At 47.9% G+C, this 24257-nt stretch overlaps 1 protein-coding gene across 6 annotated transcripts in view; it reads left to right on the top strand.

The window, feature by feature from the left end:
• Positions 1–24257, top strand: part of LRRC20 (leucine rich repeat containing 20) — a 92590-nt gene that overhangs the window by 27157 nt on the left and 41176 nt on the right. For 4 of the 6 annotated variants that reach the window (XM_021712232.1, XM_008057850.2, XM_021712236.1 and 1 more), the window contains exon 3: positions 16722–16871. The exons of the other annotated variants lie outside the window; for them this stretch is intronic. In XM_021712232.1, the coding sequence (XP_021567907.1) occupies positions 16722–16871 (150 nt within the window). The remainder of the gene's footprint in view (positions 1–16721; positions 16872–24257) is intronic. 6 annotated transcript variants of the gene reach the window in all.

Raw genomic sequence — 24257 nt, 5'->3', positions numbered from 1 at the left:
AGTACAAGACACTGGCTGGAGGTGTTGGTTGCTGCTTCCTGGGTTCCCTAACCATCCACTGGAGAGCTCAGAAGGCCCAATGACTGCTCTAAGAAACCATTCCTTACAGGAGTGGACTCCTTATCTCTTCAAGCCCAGAAAGGTTGTTTGAGGAGGAGAAAATGTGCTGTAAAAACCTGGGCATGGGCTGGATGGAGTGGCTCATGTCTGTAATCCCAGCGCTTTGGGAGGCTGAAGTGGGAGGATTGCTTGAGGCCAAGAGTTTGAGACCAGCCTGGGCAGCAGAGCAAGACCTTGTCTCTTTGAAAATAAACATTTTTTAAAAATAGCCAGATGCAGCCGGGCTCGATGGCTCAGCCTGTAATCCCGCACCTTTGGGAGGCTGAGGTGAGTGGTTTCCCTGAGCCTGCGGGTTCAAGACCTGCCTGGGCAGCGAGACCTCATCTCTACCATAAATCAAAAAATCAGCCGGGCATGGTAGCGCATGCCTGTAATTCCGGCTACTTGGAAGGCTGAGGCGGAAGGATTGCCGGAGCCTAGCAGGTCGAGGCTGCAGTGGCTGGGAGCGGCCACTGCACTCCAGTCTGTGCGACAGAGTGAGACTCCAACTCAAAAGAAAAAAAAAAATAGCCAAATGCAGCCATAAAGAACGACAAACATGAACTTTGCAGCAACTTGGATGGATTGAGAGTCTATCATACTCAATGATCTATCACAGAAAGAAAGAACAGAGTAGCATATGTTCTCACTCATAAGTGGACCTTGAACAATTATCCTAATACTATAAGAAAGGGATTGGCAGTAGTGGGAAACTGCCAAGGGGGGGTGGGATTGACAGTTGAGGCAAACTGCCAGGAGAGGGAGGGGCACATCTCATCAACAAGGGTACTTGCACAATGAACATTTGTATACCTAACCTGAATTGTACCCCACATCTTTAAAATAAAAGAAAAGAAGGCCAAAAAATAGCCAGGAATGGTGGTACACACCTGTAGTCCCAGCTACTCAGGAGACTGAGGAGGGAGGATCGCTTGAGCCCAGGAGTTTGGAGCTGCAGCGATCTATGATTGCACCACTCCACTCCAGCCTGGGTGATAGAACGAGACCTTGTCTCAAAAAAAAGAAAAGAAAAGAAACGGTACGGCCAGTTGGTAACTGCAGGCCTATGGTGCTGCCTTGGCTTGACAAGTGCAGTTCTCCCTGTCTGTGGGCTGCAGCCCCCTTGCCTCTCTGTTCATTGAGTTGTCTGGTGTCTTGTCACACCCAGAGATACCCATTTGTTCTTTGAGAGTAGTTCCATACTTGGAGACACACAGGCCAAGTTCATTCTCTGCATTTTACAGACAGGGAACTTGAGGATCCACAAGTGACTTGCCTGAAGTCACTTGAGTTTAGGGCAGTAGTAGATCAGTATCCCAGTCTTCAGACTCACTTCCTGTGTGACTTTGAGCACTTTCTTAACCTCCCTGGGCTTTAGTCTCCTTCTCTGCAAAAGAGGACTGATAATAACCTCCTCCCTTGGAGGTTGTTCCCAGGATAAAAAGAGGTGATGATACTCGGTCAGTGCTGACTGCTGTTATCCTTGTGGATGACCTCAGGGCCTGCCCAGGCTTTTCCAAGGTCTGGCTGAGCCACCGTGGCTTCAACTCAGATCAGCTACAGTTCCCTCACAGCTGTTGGGGGCTAGCTGTCAGCTTCAGCTTTACTGCTGTTCCTGTTTCCTTTTGTTCTTGTATGTTTGTGATGAGTCATCCATTAAATCCAATAATTTAATCTCTCAAATTGGTGGACTGTGTGTCATTTGATTGTACTTTCTGTGGGGTTTACTTTTAATTAAACATAGGCTTGTTTTTGCTTTAAGTGGGTGACTGGGTTTTCCAGGAAGAAACAGGGTTTGTTTGTTTGTTTGTTTTTAATGTTCCAGAGCCCACGATAGCACAGAGTTGTTTCCTTGTCATGAGGTTGTTAGAATAGTGCACTCCAGGGGTTGTCTCTCACCTTCAGGAAGAAGCACATCTTTGGAATGAATTCTTAAGTAAAAACAACATCTTAGTATCCTCATAGCGGCATCGCTTATTTACTGAGCACAAACAGTCTGCCAGACTCTGTGCTAAGAGTGTTGCAGATGACTTATTTTGTGCTTACAACCACCTGTTAGTTGGACCATCTCGTCCTCATTTCTTTTTTTTTGAGTCGTTGTCTTACTCTGTCACCTGCTGGGGTTCAGGTGATTCTTCCGCCTCAGCTTTCCAAGTAGCTCAAGTAGCTGGAACTATAGGCATGCACCACCATGCCTGACTTATTTTTTGATTTATTGTAGAGATGAGGTCTCGCCAAGTTGCCTAGGCTGGTCTCAAACCCGTGGGTTCCAGCAATCCCAGCCTCCCAAAGTGCTGGGATTATAGGCATGAGTCACCGTGCCTGGCCCCTTATTTCTTTTTGAGGTATACTCACAGACCCTAAAATTCACATTTTAAAGTATATAATTAAGTGGTTTTTAGTATATTCCCAAGATTGTGTCACCATCACCTTTGTTAATTCTAAACCATCTCCATCACCCCAAGAAGAAACCTTGCACCCACGAGTAGCCATCACTCCTCATTTCTCTGTGTCCCTCAGCCCCGGCACCCACTCATCGACTTCCTGTCTCTGTAGATTTGCTTCTTCTGGATGTTTCATGTTAATGGAATCATACAATATTTGCCTTTTTGTGACTGACTTCTTTCACTTGGCAAAATGTTTTCAAGGTTCATTCATGTTATAGCTGCTGTTAGGATTTCACTCCTTTTTTCTTTTTTCTTGAATCAGTGTCTCACTCTGTCTCCCAGGCTGGAGGGTAGTGACATGATCCCGGCTCACCACAGCCTCAACCTCCTGGGCTCAGGCAATCCTTCTGCCTCAGTATCCCAAGTAGCTGGGACTATAGGCATGTGCTGCACGCCCAGCTAATTTTTCAAATCTTTTTTTGTAGAGACGAGGTCTTGCTATGTTGCCCTGGCTGGTCTGGAACTCCTGACCTCAGGCAATCCTCTTGCCTTGGCCTTCCAAACTGTTGGGGTTATAGGTGTGAGCCTCCCATGCTTAAAAACAGAGACCCCTTTATCTACTGGAGGCGTGACAAGTGAAGCAGACTGGGAAGCCCTGCTCTAGAAATCAGGAATTAAATGCCAAAAGCCTTCCCCAAAAGACCAGAGCCATCTCTGGGGAAGGGAGTTTGCCAACAGGGAGCAGGACTCAGGCTGCTCCTTTCCTCAAACTTTTTAGCTAGTCAGCTCCATAAACACTGTGCACAAATCACTTTGTTAAAGCAATGCCTAATTGTGCACAGTGATGCACGAAGCAGTCCTTTGATGAGTAGTTATTTGCTCGCTCCTCCCTGCATTCAGCTGTGCCAGCTTTGGAGATCAAGTGGCATTTCAGAGACTGGCAGCCTGAGTCATGGGAGGCCCGGGAGGGCATGCTGGTACTGTTGCTCTGTTTTGTTTTGAGTCAGGATCTCATTCACAGCTCACCACAGCCTCGACCTTCTGGGCTCAGGGGATCCTTCTGCCTCAGCCTCCCAAGTAGCTGGGATACAGCACGGGCCCCCATGCCCAGCTAATCTTTTTATTTTGTGTAGAGATGAGGTTTCACTTTGTTGCCTAGGCTGGTCTTGATGAATTCCTGGGCTCAAGCGATCCTCCCACCTCAGCCTCCCAAAATGCTGGGATTATAGGCATGAACCGCTGTGCCCAGCCATGTCGGCACTATTGACAGTTCTTCTTACACCAGGATGCCAACCCTCAGCCCCTGGCTGTTAAACATACCTGGATGTGCTGGGCGGGGGGTCATCTTCTGGAAGGCAGTGCTGGCTCTTCCTTGTAGGTCCAGGTCTCAGTTTTCTTTTTCTTTTTTTTTTTTTTTTTGAGTCAGGGTCTCACTCTGTCACCCAAGCTGGAGTGCAGTGGCATGTTCACGGCACCACAGCCTCAACCTGCTAGGCTCAAGTGATCCTTCCACCTCAGCCTCCCAAGTAGCTGGGACTGCAGACACGTGCCACCATGCCCAGCTAATTTTTTGATTTATTATAGAGATGAGGTCTCACCAAGTTGCCCAGGCTGGTCTTGAACCCGTGGGCTCAGGTAATCCTCTTGCTTCCGCCTCCCAAAATGCTGGGATTACAGGTGTGAACCACTGCACCTGGCTACATCTCAGTTTTCATTCTCTTGTTCCAGAAAAATCTATTTTCTCTACATCAGCCTCCTGAATGAGAGTCCTAGCCCACCCGAGGCCTCTCCTCTGATGCCGTCAAACAATCCCACCTCCTTTCTGTTAAACCGAGGTCTTTCAGGCTAGGGGAGCCAGCCAGACTGCTTAAATTAGAATGTAACTCTTCTATTTACCCACGATGCCTCAGTTTCCATGATGGTAAAATGGATAAACATAATAATACCTACCTTACAGAGTTGTGAGGGTGTGTAAAACGCATAGAAACGTCCCAGGCACATATCAAGTGTCACACAGGGGTAAGTTTTTATTATACTACTTTTTTTTTTAAGACTTTCTTCTGACAATGGCAGGAAGAGTTAGCCTAGTGTAGCGGAGACTAAAGTAATGCCATGGAAAGACCACGGGCTTTGGAGTTGACCTGGGTTCAGATCCCAGCTCCGTGCTCACTAACAAGTTGAGGCAGAGTAGCTAACTTCACCGTCTCAGATCTCCCATTGTAGTGCATCCTCTAGCATGTTCTAAGGCAAGGGAGATTCAGAAGTGCCTGGCTACGGCTTGCAGCCACTTATCTTTGGCAGGAGCAATGCCCAAAGAACCTCTACTCAACTCAGTCGAATCATGGAGTTACAATACACAGCCTGGCTGAGACTTCAAAACTCACCTAGTCTAAACCCTTATTTTACAGACAAGGGGACAAGGCTGGTGGAGAAGTTGTTTCCCTGAGACCTCCCCGGTTGAGAGAGTGAGGGGCCTGGGATGAGAATGTGGATCTCCTGAGTTGCTGCCCAGGGCTGCTTCTACACCAAGGGTCAGGTGTGTCTCTGAGAGCCAGAAATGGGAATAAGGCAAGAGAAGAGAATGGAGAGACTCTGGCTCTGTGCTGAGATAGTCTGCCCTGAGGGGAAGCAGGAGGCACACAGGGCAAACACACCTTCCATGAGTGGGTAAAAGTCAGTGCCCAAGAGATGCAAGTTACTGTCATGATCACCCTCATTGCCATCATCAGTCAGAGCAAAGTAACCACAGCTGGAGGGAGGCCACGTCCCTACTCCAGTGATTCTTGGGCTGCCACAAGATTCCCTGGGGCACTTGTTCGAGACCCGCCTGGGCAACTTAGTGAGACCTCATCTCTACAATAAATCAAAAAATTAGCCAGGCGTGATAGCGCGCGCCTGTAATTCCAGCTACTTGGAAGGCTGAGGCGGAAGGATCGCCGGAGCCCCAGCAGGTCGAGTGGCCACTGCACTCCAGTCTGGGAGACAGAGTGAGACTCCAACTCAAAAAACAAACAAAGATGCCTGGGTCTCACCCCCAGGGTTTCTCATTCTGTAGGTCTGGGGTGGGCCCTGAGAATGTGTGTTTCTAACAAGTTCAAGGAACCCCATTTTGAGAACCATTGCCCTGGACTAGCCTTTGCTACTCAGTGTGGTCCTTGGACCTGCTGGTAGTCATGCAGAATCTGAGGCCCCATGCCAGACCTGTGGCACCAGAATCTGCACCTTAGCAAGGCCCCAGGTGATCTGTTGCTACATCGTAGTTTGGGAGGGGATGGTACAACAGGGAGTTCACCCTGGCTGCACAATGGAATCATCTGGGAGACTTTAAAGCCCCTCCTTCCCAAGCACAGCTAGTTAAGTCAGAATCTCTGGGAGGGTGACTTGGGCATCGAGTCTATAAGGCGCACCAGGTATCTCTAGTGTATGGTCACCATCCAGAGACCACAGGGGCAGCTGAGAGGGGCCTCTGAGGTGATTGGCCACAACTCTGGCATTTTTACTGAGAGGAAAGCAAAGGGCATAAGCACCACAAGGTCCTACAATCAAGTGACATATCCAAGCTCCTGATACCCCGGTGAAAGAGCACCAGCTCTTTCAACAGGAAGTCCCTCTTTATGTAGCTCCATGGTAACGGCAATGTACCAGTGTTCCTGGGGACCCACTGTAAATCACAGAAGATCTTTCTGCTCTTGGGAAACTCACATCTCCCATTTTGTTTCAGCGTGTCCTGAATGAGAGTTATATGTTCAGGGGAGGCAGTGTCACACAGTGGTTAGGGGCATGCCCCTCAAGCCCAGCTCTGCTGCTTACTAAGACCCCAGCCCTAGATTCTTCCTTTAAGGCTAATAATAGTATCCATGTTATGGGGATGTTGTGAGGATTAAGTGAGTAAATGCATGACGATGCTGAGATCTCTCATTTGCAGGTAGGATGCACTTTGTACATTTTTTTTTCTAAATTTCGTTAACTGGTTAGCCTTGAATGAGTCATGTGACTTTGAGCGTATTGTTTAACTCCTCCATGACTCAGTTTCCTCAACTGTTTAATAGGGGCAAGCATAGCAATGACGTTATAGTGTGGTTGTGAGGAGCAGAGGGAATAAGAGGTCTGAAGCCCCAGTGCAGTTTCTGGCATACAGTTGGTGTCAATCACTGGTGGCTGCAGTTACATGCTAGAGACTGAAAACCTCTGCAGGAGAATGTTCTGGCTGGGCCAGAGTCTGAGCTGGGTTGGGTCTGCTTCCCTGAGAGGAGCATCCAGAACCATGCAGATGGAAGGTTGTGGGGTTATTTTTGCCTGGAAAATAGTTTATAATGTTCTGTGGTTGCCAGTGACTGGGGAAGAAGAAAACAGATTTAATAGATATAGTTCAGTTTTGCAAGATGCAAAAACCCTGGAGCTTGGTTGCACAACAGTGTGACTATACATTATGCTATTCAACTGTATGCTTTAAAATGGTTACGAGGTAAATAATTTTTAAAGGCTTAATCTTTTAAGAGAAGTTTTAGGTTCACAGCAAAATAGAGAGGAAAGTCTAGAGATTTGCCATATATTCCCTGCCCCTACACATGCATACTTCCCCATTATCAATAGCCCCTCCAGAGTGGTGTATGGTTACAGCTGATGAACCTACATTGGGGCATCATTATTACCCAAAGTCCATGGTTGACATTAGGACTCCCTCTTGGCATTGCACAATCTATAGGCTCCGATGATATGGAATAACATGTGTCTGCCATTAGAGCATCTCACAGAGTATTTTCACCGTCCTGAAAAATCCTTCCTCCCCCCAACCCCTGGTAACCCTGATAAGATGGTTTATTTTTATGTTAAGTGTATTTTATAATTAAAAAGAAAAAAACATTTATAATATCCTTCGTCATCATTTATGTAAAGAATTGCGGTGCAGAAGAGGGGGTAGGTCAACGCTGTGATCCCAGAGGGCAGTAGGCCCCGTGAGTGGTGGAAGGGTGGCGGTTATCAACGTGGTTCAAGAAGGAACTGTCTAACAGTTAAAAGCATTCTGTGGAAGGGGGAGTGAGCTTCCCATCACCAGTGTTCAAGGAGAACTCTAAGACATTGAGAGAATTTCAGGCCTCAGATCGGATGCTGCATTACTCAGTGTTTCCCAAGTTTGCCTATTGAGAAGAATCACCTGGGGATGCTTGTCTACAAAACACAAAGTCCCCGGCACCATCCCAGACCCACTGGGGCAGAATATCTGGGAGAGGGTAAAGGGACCAGCCTCTCTAGATGAATCTTACTGGAAAGTTTGGGAAACGTGGACTAAATGACCTCCAGTGTCCTTCTAACCCTGAGATTCCATGAAAAGAGATTCCGGGTGGGAGCGGATCATGCTGGCTGCTCATTCCCCTCCTGCCCCCCCATCCCCCTCCAGTCCCCCCACCCCCACCCCCACCCCCCCCACCGTAACCTTGAGGGCCTTACTCTTTGGCCAGGCCGCACGTCCATGCGCCCACCAGCCTAAGTCCCCGACGCCCTCACCTCTGGGACCTATGATTTTGCTGACAGGGGTCCCCTTTCTGCTTCCTGCTCTTGGGCCCTGTCACCAGGCCCGCCTCTCAGCAGGGCCTGGCAGGGGTCAGTGTTCTGTTTTCTTAGGTCACAGTGCCAGCTTGACCCAGTACTTCTGACTTCCAGGTGGATGTTCTGCTCACTTCTTGGATTTTGCGGCTTCTGACTTGGTTCTGCCCACCGGCGACTTTTTATCGGCACTCATTAGAATTAACTAGATATTTTTTAATGAAGGACCTGAGTGATTTGAATGAAAGCCTTCTTTATTAACACAAAGTACTGTTCTAATTAGAGGTTGGGGACATGCAGTTTGGCCGCCTTGCGATAATAATTATAATTATGAGGATTATTATGCCTGTGTTTATTGTGCTGCCTTACTCCAAGGATCTTTCTGTTCTCTGCTGAAGCCCAGGTACGAGTGATTGTGGGTCCTTGGGAAAGGTGAGTCCAGCTGCCACCCAAATGGTGATGGAGGAGCCTGGCGCTGCCCTTTGAAGTTCAGTGCCCCCCACCCTACCCCTGTTGGGGTCTGTGTGCATGTACCATCAATGCATGTCCCATGATTCCAGTGCTGGGAGCCTTCCTCTCTGAGTGTACATGCAGCGAGGGTAGCCCTGGGAAGTCATAGGAGAAAGCAGAGCTCCAAGTCCCAGAGGGGTGAGAGTGCTTTGGACCTTTGCTCATGCCATGGCTCACTCTTGGGTATTCTTGTCTCTCTCTCTCTGTCTGGAGTGCTCTCTCATTCATCAGCCTGAATCTAGGGTGACCCTAGATGTCCCAGTCTGTCTAGGACTGAGGAGGGATTCCCCAGGATGTAGGATTCTCAGCTCTAAAACTAGGAAAGTCCTATGCAAACTGTCCTACCAGTCACCCTGCTTGAATCTTTGGTCTAGAATCATTGCATTCAGATTCTTTGGCCCCATCATCTTACCAAACTGTCCATAGATAATTTACCTATCCATATGGGCCCCATTCTCCTGCTGGGAGGGTAACTCATAAGTTTTTAAGGGCATTAAATGGGTTAATATATTAAAAATGCCTAGAGCTGGGTACAGTGGCTCACACCTGTAATCCCAGCAATTTGGGAGCCTGAGGCAGGAGGAACGCTTGAGCCCAGGAGTTTGAGACCAATCTGGGCAACATAGCAAGGCCTCATCACTACAAAAAAAAAATTAAAGAAAAATTAGCCAGGTGTGGTGGTGTACACCTATAGTTCCAACTACTTGGGAGGCTTAGGCAGAAGGATTGCTGGAGCCCAGGAGTCAGAGGATATAGTAAGCCATGATCATGCCACTGCACTCCAGATTGGGGAACAGAGTGACTCGGGGGGAAAAAAAATGCCTAGAACTGTGCCTGGCACATAGTAAATACTCAGTGATGTCAGCTATGTTAGTTTTATTGAGTTGAATGGGACCTTTGCAATCACCAGCTCAGCCTCCATCTGGTTTAGGCAACTTTTTCTTTATGCCTTGGTGAACTGTTCGCTATATGGTCTGTGCTGAGGACATAGAGAATGGGACCTGCTTCTTGATGCTATCCACAGCTCCTTGAGGACAGTGCTTCTGTCTGCAGCCTGGATCTTTTCTTTCCTGGGTGGAAGCCCCCTTTCCCTTGTGGGACCTGGCCATATCCTGGTGTGTCCTCTGGAGGCAGTGCTTTCTGCTTCCATAAACCCAGGGGCCCAGCACTGAACATGGCTCAGCTCATGGGAGCTTTTTGTTCTGCAAACAGGTCTAGTGGGTGTAGATGGCACCCGTCCTCTGAATTAGACCTGCCGAGGAATTTTCTGAGAACAAATGGTGACTAACTCATGCAGAAGGCTATGGCTCTCTTTTCCCAGAAGGATTAAGGGCTCTGAACTGGAGGGGCCTACAGGAGTTTGTAGCCAAGGCCTCAGATTCCAATAGTGGAGCTCAGTGTAGACTACCCTTTCCCTGGCCTGGCCAGGAGGCAAGCACCTGGGCATGTTCTTGACCCCAGGGGACAGTATAGCAAAGTGGTTAGGATTCCGGGTTTCCTGATCAGCCTGGTCCAAATCTTAATTCTCCCTATTTTTAGCTGTATGACCTTGGGCAAGTCACTTATTGCATATTCCCCATGTCAGTAGAGAGGGGGGATTGTTCTTACAACACAGCACGTGTGAAATACTAGTAAATAATATTGTTTATGGTTATTATTATCCCCATCCCTGGGACAGGGGTTCACAACCCCCGGGCCACAAACTAGTACCAGTCCGTGACCTGTTAGGAACCAGGCCACATGCCAGGAGGTGAGGGCAGGTGAGTGAACAAAGCTTCATCTGTATTTATGGCTGCTCCCCATCACTTGCATTCCTGCCTGAGCTCTGCCTTCTGTCAGATCAGCAGTGGCATTAGATTCTCATAAGAGCACAAACCCTATTGCGAACTGTGCATGTGAGGGATCTAGGTTGCACACTCCTTATGCAAATCTATTGCCTGATGACCTGAAGTGGAGCTCAGGTGGTGATGCTAGTGCTGGGGAGCAGCTGCAAATGCAGGTTGACATTAGCAGTGAGGTTTGACTACACACTCTCCCCTCCCCTGTCCGTGGAAAAATTATCTCCCATAAAACCGGTCCCTGATGCCAAAAAGATTGGGGATCGCTGCCCTAGGGCATGGACATGAAGTATTAATATATAGTGTTTTATGTACAGATGGGATGATGACTGGGCAGGGTTGAGATTTTTTCCAGGATGTCTGGGTACCTGGATCTCCATACTGTTGTCCCAGAGACCACGGAGAACTGTTTCCAAGATCATGGACCTCTCCTCTCATCAGGGGTGAGATTCCACATACTGTATTAGTGGCTGGTTACATGGCGTGTTTGCGTCACATCCCAACAGGGCCCTTTTGCAGGTCGTGTTGGTGGCCTTTGCCATTGGTGGCAGCCAGACTGTTCTGAGTAAGAGCTTCATGGGGTATCCTTCCCACATGAACCCAAGACTCTGGTAGGCAGTGCAGGGGTTGCAGAATGGAGGAAACAGAGGAATCCCCAGGAAGGAAAAAAAGAAATCATAGGAAAGTCACAAGACACAATGCAGATCAGTGCCTGGCACACAATAGGGCCAGTCTTGACTGCTATTAGTGGAGAGTGAATGAAATTAGCGGGCACTGGGGGCAACATTCCAGACACTGGGCGTCCTCGGTTGCCAGGAAGGTGTGATCCTGTGATGTGTCATTTGACCTGATGAAACTGCAGAGGGCCTGTACGTTGCCTGAGTCAGAGACTGGAAGAGTGAGGTAGTGTGAGGTTGGGATGGTGTGTGGGTGGCCCGGTGGGAGGAGACTGTAGGCTGGGCACTTCTGGGTGGGCCTACTCAGGGAAGACAAGCTGCTTTGAGGACTTTTGGAAATACCTTGCAGAGGGCTTCATGGCTGTATATCTTCTCCCTTCCTTGTGAACCCTTTGTCTCTCCGCTATAGGGAGTGTATGTCTGAAAGTTCCATTTCATAGCTCTGCCCCAGTCTAATGCACAGAGTTCCTGTGTTTCTTGGGTCTGCTTTTCTCCGTTTCTCTCACTGATGGAAAACTGGCCACCCTCAGCTGATCCTTAAATTTTCCAAGCCGGGCTCGGTGGCTCAGCCTGTAATCCCGTGCTTTGGGAGGCTGAGGTGAGTGGATTGCCTGAGCCCGCAGGTTCGAGACCCGCCTGGGTAACTTGGCGAGACCTCATCTCTACAATAAATAAAAAAATTAGCCAGGCGTGGTAGCACACGTCTGTAGTTCCAGCTACTTGGAAGGCTGGGGCGGAAGGATCACCGGAGCCCAGCAGGTCGAGGCTACCGTGACCGGGAGCGGCCACTGTACTCCAGTCTGGGCGACAGAGTGAGACTCCAACTCAAAAAAAAAAAAATTTCCAGGTTATATTTTCATTTTGCAATAGATTAACTTTTCTATGTTAAAAGTAAAGTAACACTGTCTACATACACTTGGCAAATGGTTCTATATATTTTATAAAATACAGTAGTATTTTACTTTCTATCAATTAAACACACATGAGGACTATAAGTAGTAACAAATTACTCAAATCCCCAGAAATAACTGCTGTTAACATTTTGGTTATTTTCCTTCTTTTTTGTCATTCCCAGGCATGTATACTTTTTTTTACCTACTTGGAATTACAGTGTGCATATGATTTGTATGTTCTGCTTAAAAAAACAAAACAAAACCTGTAACATGAATGATTGAGCAAGAAAAACAATCAACAAATGGGTTAATAAGTACTATTAAAGATACGATTTTTTTTTTTTTTGAGTTGGAGTCTCACTCTGTCACCCAGACTGGAGTGCAGCGGCCACTCCCGGCCACCGCAGCCTCCACCTGCTGGGCTCTGGTGATCCTTCCGCTCAACCTTCCAAGCAGCTGGAGCTACAGGTGTGTGCTACCACACCCGGCTAATTTTTAAAAATTTTATTGTAGAGACGAGGTCTCGCCAAGTTGTCCAGGCGGGTCTCGAACCCGTGGTCTCAGGCAATCCACTCAGCTCAACCTCCCAAAGCACTGGGATTACAGGCTGAGCCACCGAGCCCGCTAAAGATACTATTAAATGGGTTTATAATACTATTTAAAGAGCTCTACTAAGCTTTGGGAGAAAAAAATGTCAGAAATCCAAATAGAAAAATAATGAGGCATGAACTGGATTTTTCACAGGAGAAACAAAAGTGCTTAATTCCTATTGTTTTATTTTACTTTATAATATAAATTTTATTTTATAAAATAAAGTAAAATATAGACAGGGTCTCACTCTGTTGCCCAGGTCGGATTGTAGTGGCATACTCATGGCTCACTATAGCCTCAACCTCCTGGACTCCAGTAATCCTCCCACCTCTGCCTCCTGAGTAGCTAAGACTACAGGAATGTCCCACCACACCCAGCTAATTTTTTTATTTTTTGGCAAGATCCTCCCATGTCGGCCTCCCAAAGTGTTGGGATTACAAGCATGAGCCACTTTGCCTGGCCAAAAAATGGTAATTAACCATGAAAGATAATTAGGCTCATTATTTAAAATATTGCAAATTAAAGCAAAGGATATCATTTCTCTTGATTATATTAGCAAGTTTTTTTTTAAATCATCCTATTACTTGTTGAAGAGATTAAATGTAAATTGTCATAAATATTCTAGAAAGCAGTTGGTCATACATATGAGGAACTCTATATTTGTTTATCAATTGTATTTTTTCCTTTGTGAATATCTTACATCTTTTCTTGAGTGGCCTTAATTTTTTCTTTATTTAATTATATCAACCATTTTCTTTTTTTTTTTTAATTATAAAGATGTGGGTTACAATTCAGGATTAGGCATACAAACGTTGATTATGCAGATACCCTTGTTGATGAGGTGTGCTCCTCCCTCTCCTAGCAGTTTCCCTCAACAGCCAATCCCACCCCCTCTGCCCTGACAGTTTCCCACTACTGGACCATTTTCAATAACAAAGATAACTCTGTTCAATTACGAGAACCTTTTTCACAATCTTGCTTTCCTTATTTTTTTTTAGGTGTCCAAGTGTTTTATATTTTTTTATGCAGTTAGTTTTACTGATCTGTTCCTTTGTGATCCAGTTATGGATCTAGCCATGTGTGTATTTTTTTTGTGTGTGCATTTTTAAAAAGTATACTTCTCTATCTAAAATTTATTCTGATTCTTAGCTTGAGAGTCTCTCTCTTTTTCCTATTCCCAGCGTTGTTAGTGGTTATTCTGACATCAGTTGATGAATTCTTCCCTTTCTCAATTTATTTGTGATGTCTTCTTTCACATGTATTAAATTATGACCTATTATTTATGGATTATATTTTCTGGGCTAGCTACTTTTTTTGCTATGATCCATTCTTCCTTTTGCTCTGTCTTAATTATTGTGGCCTTATATTATTGGTTATAACCTCACCTTCTTTTTTAGAGGGTCTTTTGCCCTAGTTAATCTTAAAACCATTTAATCAAGTTAAAAAATATTTGGGGATTTGGGTAAGAATCACATTAAACAATATATAAATTAATTCTTTTTAAAAAAACCTACATCTTTTTAATATTTTGACTTGTCAGCAATGAACATGCTATATGTCTTCACGTACAAATCTATTTTTAAAAATACCTTTGCACTTTTTTGCTTTTCTTCATCTTGGTCAGATACACTTTCCATTATGATTATCTCTAATATTTTATATTGCTATTGATGCTTGGAATAGGATCCCAAACTATATTTTATTGTTGGCATATAGGAATATTATTGACTTTTGCATATTTATTTTGATGAGCCACCTCACTTAGTTCTTTTTTTTTTAGAGACAAGGTCTTGCTCTGTCTCCCAGTCTGGAGTGCAGTGGCATGATCATGGCTCATCGCAGCCTCAACCTCCTGGGCTCAAGTGATTCTCCTGCCTCGGCATCCAGAGTAGCTGGGACTATTTGTGTGTGCCACCATGCCTGACTGATTTTTTAATTTTTTGCAGAGACAGGATCTTGCTACATTGCCCAGGCTGGTTTCCAACTCCTGAGCTCAAGCAATCTTCCCATCACTGAGCTCTTTTTAATTAATGTATTTTGCTGGATGACTGCTTCAGACTTCTGAGGTTGTGTAGTAATTTTGTATGCACATACGAATCATTTAGTCTGTTTTCAGTGCCTGTGCTTTCTATTTCATTGGCCAGAACTTTCTTTTTTTTTTGAGTTAGAGTCTCAATCTTGTTGCCCAGGCTGGAGTGCAGTGGCACGCTCACGGCCCCCACAGCCTCGACCTTCTGGGCTTAGGTGATCCTTCCGCCTCAGCCTTCCAAGTAGCTGGAACTACAGACGCACGCCACTACGCCTGGCCAGGCCAGAACTTTCAAGACTATATTCAGGGATACTGGTGATGAAAGGCATCCTTATTATGCCCTCTGTTTTAAAGGAGAAACTTCTTCCATTCCCTTGATGTTGCTACTGGCATGTGTGATGAGGTCTGTCTGCTCCTACCCAGAAAGGCTGGGGTCATTCGTGACAACCCGAACCAAAAGTCCTTTCCAGCCCTTTGTGCATCTGGCACAGTGCACCCAGGAATAGTTTGAAAGGATTGCTCTTTCTGGAATCCCCAGCTTGCCGCAAACTCTGAGCCCGTAATGCTGGTTCACTTCCAACTCAGCCCTTAATCTTCTTCTGCTGAAAGCCTGACTTCTGGGAGTTTGTTCCTCCCTGTGAAGACTTGGCATTCTCTCCTGCTGACCCCACCTGCTGGCATAAGAGCTGGTGCTTGACATTGGACAGCAGCAGGCCAGAGTCACCAGGTGCAGCCCTGGACTGGATGAAGCATTCACGACACTCCTTATCAGGCTGCTGGCAGAGGAGCCCTGTGGACCCTGAGTCTTCTTTGCCCTTTTCCTACCTGTCCTCTTTCTTTTCCCAAGTCACCTCAGTGAGGTCATTGGACCCCCTGCCTTGCTCCTGAGCCTGCTGGACTATTTCTGGCACTGTGCTCTGGGGGTCTTCCCAGTCTGCTGGGAAAACAGACACAGAAAGGGTTTAATACAATACAGGGTAAAGTGGTCTCATGCTGCTGGGAAAACTAAACGTTTGGGATAGTCAAAGAAGGCTTCATGGAGGAGGTGACATTTGATCTGGGTCTGAGAGCAAGAGTAGAAAAATCCTAGTGCTTTGGGAGACTGAGGCAGGAGAATCTCTTTAAGCCAGGATATGTATTTTCTCTTTCTTTCTTTTTCTTTCTTTCTTTCTCTTTCTTTCTTTCTTTCTTTCTTTCTTTCTTTCTTTCTTTCTTTCTTTCTTTCTTTCTTTCTCTTTCTTTCTTTCCTTCCTTCCTTTCTTTTTCTTTCTTTCTCTTTCTTTCTTTCTTTCTTTCTTTCTTTTCTTTCTTTCTCTTTCTTTCTTTCCTTCCTTCCTTCCTTCCTCCCTCCCTCCCTCCCTTTCTCTTTTTAACTCAGAGTCTTACTTGGTCACCCAGGCTGGAGTGCAGTGGCACAATCACACTGGAGCTTCAATGTCCTGGACTTAGATGATCCTTCTGCCTCAACCTTCTGAGTAGCTGAGCCACAGGTGCCTGCCATGATGCCTGGCTAATTTAAAAAAAATTTTTTTTGTAGAGATGAGAGCTCACTATGTTGCCCAGGTGGCATATATTTTCATTCCTCTTAGGTAAATACCTAGGAGTGGTGTTGCTGGGTCATAGGATAACTCTGTGTTGAGCCATCTGAGGAACTGCCAGTCTGTTCTGCACAACAGTTTCCTAGCTGCTGCTTGTATGAGACTTGCTTCAGTGTGACAGGACTAGCAAGGAGGTCAAACCACAAACTCTGTGCAAATTGGCTGTTTTCAAAGAATTGAACTATTTTGAAGTACTCTTAAGACTGCATCTTCACTATTGAGTCTTTGATGATTCCAAAAAGGCTCGTGGATTCTATATAGGGTCTCTAGGACAGTGCTGTGAATGCTAGTTACCATCATGACGGCAGACATAGTTCTAGCCTAGTAGGCTGTAGAAATAGAAGGTGCTAGAATAAATCCTAAGGTTCAGGGCAAGAGAGGGACAGGTGTACATTAATCGTGATGAGGAAGGCTCCTGGAAGAGGGAAGGGTCTGAAGCCTGATCCAGGGGAAACAGGCATGAGGGGGGTTTGGGGTTAGGGCCCATGTGGGTCTAGGGTGAGCACCTGGGCAGTGGTGGATGATAACTCTGATCTCTTTGTCCTTTGGCTGCAGACCTGGCTGAGTGTAAGCTGGTCTCCTTCCCCATTGGCATCTACAAGGTCCTGCGGAATGTCTCTGACCAGATCCACCTCATCACCCTGGCTAACAACGAGCTCAAGTCCCTCACCAGCAAGTTCATGACCACGTTCAGTCAGCTCAGAGGTAGGCCCTGGCCAGCTCTGGCTGGAAGGGGATGGCAAACCCTCAACCTTCAGGCTCTGACCCTGCCTGGGGAGTGTTGCCAGAGCCAGTACCCAGTCAGCCAGACTCATGAAGTCATTCCCAGGGTAGACTTTGAAGGTGGACCTGTGTCCTCACTGAAGCTTGGAGATCTCTAGGTCACTTCTGCCTGTGGCTGACTGCGAGTCAGATTGATCAAGGGTCAAGGATGTGAGTCCTGGAGTGACTCTCTTGCTGTGAATAGACCAGTGGGGGCATTTGGGTCTGGAGGTCCAGGAGTCTTTTATTTCTCCATAGCCTTGAATGAGCCCCCTTCTCACCCTCCAATCTAGCAGGGTTCTCCTATGCTGCTTTCTCAGCTCAGGAGTGACAGATGCCAGAGATGTTGGCCTTTTCTCTGTGGGGCACACACGGAGCACATGAACACAAGTGCTTGGGAGGGAGATGGCAGGAGGCCAGCAGGCGGGTCTTGTAGATGTTCTTGACATGGGTCCTCTGAATGGACGAGTGGTGTGCCCTGACCCCCTTTTCCAGAGAGCAGTCCCTCTAACCTTCTCAAGAGGTCACTGGTGCTCAGCAACCTGTGGGCTGGGTCTACAGCCTATGTTCCTGTTATATGTTTGCAAGATAGTGGGGCAGGAGAATTGCGGAGGACACAGGAAGTCTAGAAGAGGTGGTTCCTGCCTTCTAGAACTCTTTATGTGATAGGGACATGAAAGGGTCTGAGGTCCTGTTTAGAGAAACAAATACATAAGATGGTGACAGTGCATGAAGGACTTGAGTAAGCCTATCTCATAGAGCTGACTTTAGGCTGGGCTGGCTTCCTGGAGGAGGTGTGGGCATTGGGAAGGCCAGGAGGGAGAGGTCGCATGAATTGGTAAACCCAGTCCGGGGACAATAGCTCAGGAGGAAGCTACCAGCAGGACCTGGAAAGGCTATCATGCAAACGGAAGGACAAGGAGGAGGGATTTGTCTGTGTAGCCGTTTCTGAGTGCAGCTCTCAGAGCTCATCCCATTTGTGCTTGAAGAGCTAAAGTACCCATGGCTGGGGTGAGGAGACTTCTAGGGTGAGGCTTGTTTCCCCATAGGGCCTGTGAGTACTTTTATCCTGGCTTCTCCTACCTTCCCTACCCAGTGACTGCTTCTTTATGCAAGTGAGATGGGTCCTCACAGTCAGCAGGTCTTGTCCCTGGGTGAAATTAGAATCATCTGAGAAGCTTTTCTGCAAACACCATTGCCTTGATTCCACCCTAATACCAGTTGAATCAAAATGCCTGGTTGTGGGCCTGGGCCTAGACGTTTGTTAATACTTACATGGGACATTCTAAAGTGCCAGCAGCCAATGTTGAGAACCGTAGCTCAGAGGTTACAAATACAAATACCTAAGTAATGTAAGTAATGAGTAGCTCAGACTGGGTATGATAACAGTGTGTGGTGGAGATGGTAGCAAACTAGCATATTCCCTACCCAGATTCAGCCAAGTGTGCCATGAGGGGAAATGGACCAACGTTGTCCACTTTAATGATTAGTTAATAGATTCTGGAAATAGGGATTTTTTTTTTTTGAGTTGGAGTCTCAGTCTGTCACCCAGGCTTGAGGGCAGTAGCACACTGCCGGCCACCGCAGCCTCAACCTGCTGGGCCCTGGCGATCCTTCTGCCTCAGCCTTCCAAGTAGCTGGAACTACAGGTGCGTGCTACCACGCTTGGCTAATTTTTTTTTTTTTTTGGATTTATTGTACAGATGAGGTCTTGTCAAGTTGCCCAGGTGGGTCTCGAACCCACGGGCTCAGGCAATCCACTCACCTCGGCCTCCCAAAGCATGGGATTACAGGCTGAGCCACCGAGCCCAGCCGGGAAATAGGGATTTTTTTATGTGAATTTTTCCAAGTTGTATATAATGTGAATGCCAGTAAGACATATTTTCAACCTATATTCAGCCCATGGGCCACCCATTGAGAGAACCTCCTGAAAAATATCAGCACCACCTCTACCATCTCATTTCATGGATGGAAAAGGAAAGTCAAGGAGGAAAGAGACTCAACCAGGGTCTTAGCACAGCATATCCGGGACTGGAACCTAGGTTGCCCACCTTGTGACCCAGGGCTGCCTTCCCAGGCCACCTACGTAAGCCCAAGAGTCCTCTAGTGCTATATCCTGCTGACTGGGATTGAATGCTGGCTTTCCAGAGGAGGATAGAATGGTTGGAAATGGATGGCAGGGTTGTCTGGGGCCAGGAAGGGCAAAGTCAGGCAGGGGGCCTCCTTTGAGTAAGAGGAGTGTTCATTTGTGGTTTCCTTCATCAGACCTTCCCTTGAGCACCCGGCGTCGTCCAGCCCTGTGTCCGGAGGCAGAGAAACAAAGCAGGTTGGTCAGCCAGAGTCTCTCTCTGAAGAAGGCCAGGGTTGCGGGACAGATTGTCCTCACTACTGAGTGCTGTGACACTGGCATGGACAAAATGCTGGAAGGGACTGCTGGGAAGAGGAATTAATCCTTCATGAGACTGGTGTGGGCAGGGATTGGGTATGAAAACAAGAGCTTTCAAAGCACTTGACATTTAGGGAGCATCTTGTGGGACGAGTAAGGGGGCATGGAGAAGAGTGCCAGAGAAATGCCACTTAGAGCCTGTGCATCCGTCCTCATCCTCAGGCTGCTGCCGAAGTGTATTTACTTAGCCCCCTCTGGTCAGAAGGCTGTTGAAAGATGCTGTTTGAATTCCTTCCTTGCTGCCGGCAGCTCTTGACTCCCCCATGCCGCCTCAGATTACAAAGGGAAGGCCAGCGTGCCTGCTAATTGGATTTCAGAGGCAGGGATTGAGGGATATGGTGGCCAGGGAGGGACTGGAGATGGCTGTGAGCCCCAGCCTTTGTTGTGGTTTTGCTTTCAAATAGAAAAACCCTCTTCTTTTGTGTGTGATGAGGAGACTTAAGCAGGCTCTGTTGGGCTCTGAAAGACCTGCTGTGTCCTCTTCTGAGTACTTGACGAAGCTGCTGCCTGGGTGTAGGGGAGAGAACCATCTGCTTACTCCTTTCTTGCCATGCTGTCACCATCTGCCACGGGGACTCTCCTCTCTGAGGCTCGAGGGCCCCTCATGGGTAGGGAGGTGATCTTTAAGTGATTCTGGCCCCCTGATGCCCTTCATCTACTTTATGGAAGAAAAAGTGAGACTTGAGAAAGCCAAGGGCCCACATGGAGTTAGTGTTCAATGACAGTGGAGAGCGGGTTCCAGTGTCCAGCAGTGGCTCTTCTGTCCCTTCTTCTGTCCCCCTAATTCCTTCCTAGTCACTCAGTAACTTTTACTGAGTGCGTTCTGGGCCTGCCAGGCCAAAGGTATGTGAGGCACAACCATGGAAGTCATTGAAGGGCATTCAAATGAGAAAAACAAAGGTGGTAGGTTCTGAGCCTGCTATGTGGCAAAGGAGTCAGCCACCATCACTTGTGTTTTGGCAGAGACTCAAAGCCAGGCCATGGAATGGGGACGCTTTATAGTGGGAAAGAGGGAAGATGGGGGGGTACTCTCTGCTGGGTGGTGTTGGCACAGGGAAGTAATCATGCCAACCCCAGAAGCATGACTGGTGAATGGGGCACATTGGGCTTTCTCTGGTTGGTCCTCAGCTGAAAGTGGAGACAGAAATTAGGGAAGTTGTCGGTTATGAACTGAGTCCTGGCCATTTGGGGCCAGTTGGTAGGGAGTGATGGCTTGGCTTCCGGGATTATTGCTAGAGCTCATCCAGGAAGTCTGACTCCCTGCAAGTCTGACGTACAGCGGGCTGGCATCCTGGGCAGGCTACCGTAGAGAAGGGGGTGATTTCCTGGGCAAGTTGCTGCAGGTTGCAGGTCAGAGTTCCGTCTTGGTATTTGGTCTGGTCGTTGTCTGGGCGTACATTCAGTCTCTCATACTCATGCCTTTCACCTCAACTCAGCAGATCCTCACACACATCTGTTCTGGCTCGGCTGTGGGGAGTAGGTGAGTAGTAACACGAGGGTCCAAGTTCACTTGGTGCTTGACTCTCCCAGCTCCACGCTGAGTGTTCTATGTGCATCACATCATTGAATCCTGGTGGCACCTGTATCATTTGGGAATTATAAGAAAACTAAGAGTTGGACGTGGCCCTTGGAGGAGGCACTTGTCTCACAGGGGAGATAGGCGTATGAGCAGATACCTTATCATGATGTGAGGGGTAGTGCAGCAGACATTTGCCCATCTTCTGTGGATGCCCAGGAGGCGAAAGTCAATTCTGCTTTGGGTGAGTAGCAGGGATTTGACAGATGAGTAGGAGTTTGCCAGATAAATAAGAGGGTGTTTCTGAAGGATCTTTCAGGAAGATGAAAGATGTGTTTGGGAAATGACTAGAAAAATGGTACAAGACTGAGTGTTATACAGCAAAGAGATACGATGTGTTGGAGGGGGCTGGCTGGAGGGAGCCATCTGCCTAAGCGGGATCATTTGGGAAGTGTCCTGGGAGAATGGGATGGGACAGGCCCCATGGAAAAGGCTGAGAGAAATGTCCCAGCCAGGAGAGGCAGTGTGGGACCAGGTGTGAGGCTGGGAAGGTGTGGGAGGGGGCAGGGCCTCGAAGGCCTAGTCCTGAGAGAGGTTGTGAGATATCCTTCTTCCCTCCAAGGTGGATGAGCCCCTTCCTCATAATAGCTTCAGCCTGGGGAGCAAGGAGGTTGTGGCTGGGCTGCTGCAGGGCACAGGGACTGTGATTGGCCAACCACTGCTTCGTGTGGGCGTGGGTAGGCAGGGGGTCTTAGGATGCTCTGGTCACCCAATGGGGTTGCTTGTGGAGACCGGCTGCCCCAAAGGCCCTGCAGCTGGAGAAAATATGACCCCACAGAGCTGTACCCATCAATGCTGAGCCCCAGAGGGCTCTTAAGTAGGCACTGAGTGGGGGAGAGCATCCACCCAGACCCTGGGGCAGTGTGGAGTTAAGATACTCCCTTGGGCTTGTGGCTGTTTTCTCTGATTTTTCAGTAGCAATGGTCTTCTTTTTCTCTTTCAAATGCCTTCCCAAGTGTGTGTTCTTTAAGCTGTCTCTGACAGGGGGATGCCAGCCAGCTGTAAACTCCAGGAGGGGGTGCAGTTTCCTTAGAGCCTGGGCCCTCACAGGTGGTGACCTCTGGAACCCAGCAGTCCCTGGGAGGAGCCTGTCTGTGAAGGGCCCCACTGGTCACCAAGCAGCCTGTTATCTTCACATAAGGGGCTCCCAGCAGCAGCTCCTTTGTTTGCTGCCAGAGAAAATAGGGTAATTTTCCTCATTAGCTCAGCAATCAGCACAGGTGGGAGTGAGGTGCCAGGGCTTTATCTTTACCTCTGACAATCTCCTGGTGCTGGAGGGGGCCACAGCCCTCGTTTCCTCTCTGCGTGCCTTGGAGAGCAGTCGTCTGCTCTGAGGTTGCCCCGACACGTCTGGTGCCTGTGGTGGAGGTGGGCAGAGGGTATGGAGAAGCTAGTTTACAGGGACTGAGTTCACGCTGGCAGCTGAGGGTGGCAAAGACAGGGCAGGTTCCTTTGTTCCTCCAGCTGCACCATCAAAGCTGCCGCTGTCCATGTGTCAGGCGTCTTGGAGGTGCTTGGGGGTGAGAAGCTGGTGCACCCGTGGATGTATATGGCAGGGTCCTAGGAGGATTTATTTCCTGGTGTTTCTGGAAAGGAGGGGGTCCCCTGGGCGTGATGAATCTCTAAAGCTGGGAAGTGAGGGAGCCGTCCTCAGAAAGGATTTCAGGGTGGGTCACCTGAAGCAGTGGGTGATGGTGGGGTCATGGTGCGTTGTTCTTCCTCTACTTCCTACTTTGCTTCATCCCACTGGATTTACTTACTTATTTTGTTTCTTTCTTTTTCTTTTTCTTTTTTTTGTCAGGGTCTCACTCTGTTGCCTAGGTTGGAGTACAGTGGCATGATCATGGCTCACCGCTTGACCACCTGGGCTCAGGCAATCTTTATGCCTCAACCTCCTGAGTAGTGGGGATTGCAGGCATGCACCACCACATCTGGCTAATTTTTAAAATTTTTTTGGTAAAACTTAGGTCTCACTGTGTTGTCCAGGCTGGTCTCAAACTCCTGGGTTCAAGCAGTCCTCCCACCTTGGCCTCCCAAAGTACTGGGATTACAGACATGAACCACCACACCCGGCCTGGGTTTGTTTTATTTTAGTTGATATCAGATAGTGGACAAAGGAGAAAAGAGGAAGGGGATCCAGGAGTGTGCTGGGAGACCCGGGCAGACACGGAAACTTGCAGTGGTCAGTTGGTGGCTGATGTTTTGGTGGTAGCCTGAGACCAGACAGACCTTCTTTGTCAGGGCCACACATGTTCTGGTCGTCTCCTTGCAGCCCACCACTGAAATAGCAGGGTTTGAGACAGCCTATCTCATCTAAGTTATCCAAAAGGGGCAGTCCCCAGTTACTGACAAAAGTCTCTGCCTGATATTGAGGTGGCAATAAGGTTGTAACCTTTTGCATCAGATTTCGCCATCAAACCTCAAAAATGTTTTTGAGGATTGATGGCGAAATCTGATGCAAAAGGTTAAAGATCACCTGAGCCCAGGTAACCCCGAGTCCCTGGGGTTACCTGAGTGACCTCAGTAGAGCAAAGGCCAAACTGCTTTTGGGTCCTGAGTGCACGCTTCTGGGCAATGGGACAGCTCTCGCTAGCAGTGTTAATGGAACCAAAGTGTCATGGGCTTCAGCATCCTTAGGACAGTGTCCCGGGGTGGATTGACTGAAGTCAGAGGGTATTTCAAGGCTCTACTACATGTAATGCTGGATGACATGGAGTAGTTGCCCTGTGGGTTCTTTGACTTTGCCACAGAAAGGAATTTTAGAGCAAGTCTCAGAGAAAGTTTTAAAGTATAGTTTGTTAGAAAAAGACACTTTTAGCCGGGCTCAGTGGCTCAGCCTGTAATCCTGCGCTTGGGGAGGCCGAGGTGAGTGGATTGCCTGAGCCCGCGGGTTCGAGACCCGCCTGGGCAACTTGGCGAGACCTCATCTCCAGAATAAATCAAAAATGAGCCGGGCGTGGTAGCGTGCGCCTGTTGTTCCGGCTACTCGGAAGGCTGAGGCGGAAGGATTGCCGGAGCCCAGCGGGTCGAGGCTGCGGTGGCTGGGAGTGGCCACTGTTCTCCAGTCTGGGTGACAGAGTGAGACTCCAACTCAAAAAAAAAAAATAGAAAGAAAAAGACACTTTCAAGAGAGAATGTGGGCGTCCTTAAAGGAAAGGGTACACGCTGTTGGCAGAAAGCTTTAAATGTTGTCCAAAATGATGATTAAGCAACCTATTTCTAAGCTAAACTTTGATCATATGTTTGTTTTTTTTTTTGAGTTGGAGTCTCACTCTGTCGCCCAGACTGGAGTGCAGTGGCCACTCCC

This window comes from Carlito syrichta, unplaced genomic scaffold (assembly GCF_000164805.1).
Source record: "Carlito syrichta isolate Samal-C Ts95f unplaced genomic scaffold, Tarsius_syrichta-2.0.1 Scaffold303141, whole genome shotgun sequence".
Taxonomy (NCBI): Eukaryota; Metazoa; Chordata; class Mammalia; order Primates; family Tarsiidae; genus Carlito; species Carlito syrichta.
Note: the sequence above shows the minus strand (reverse complement) of the source record. Positions and strands in the feature narration are given on the sequence as shown.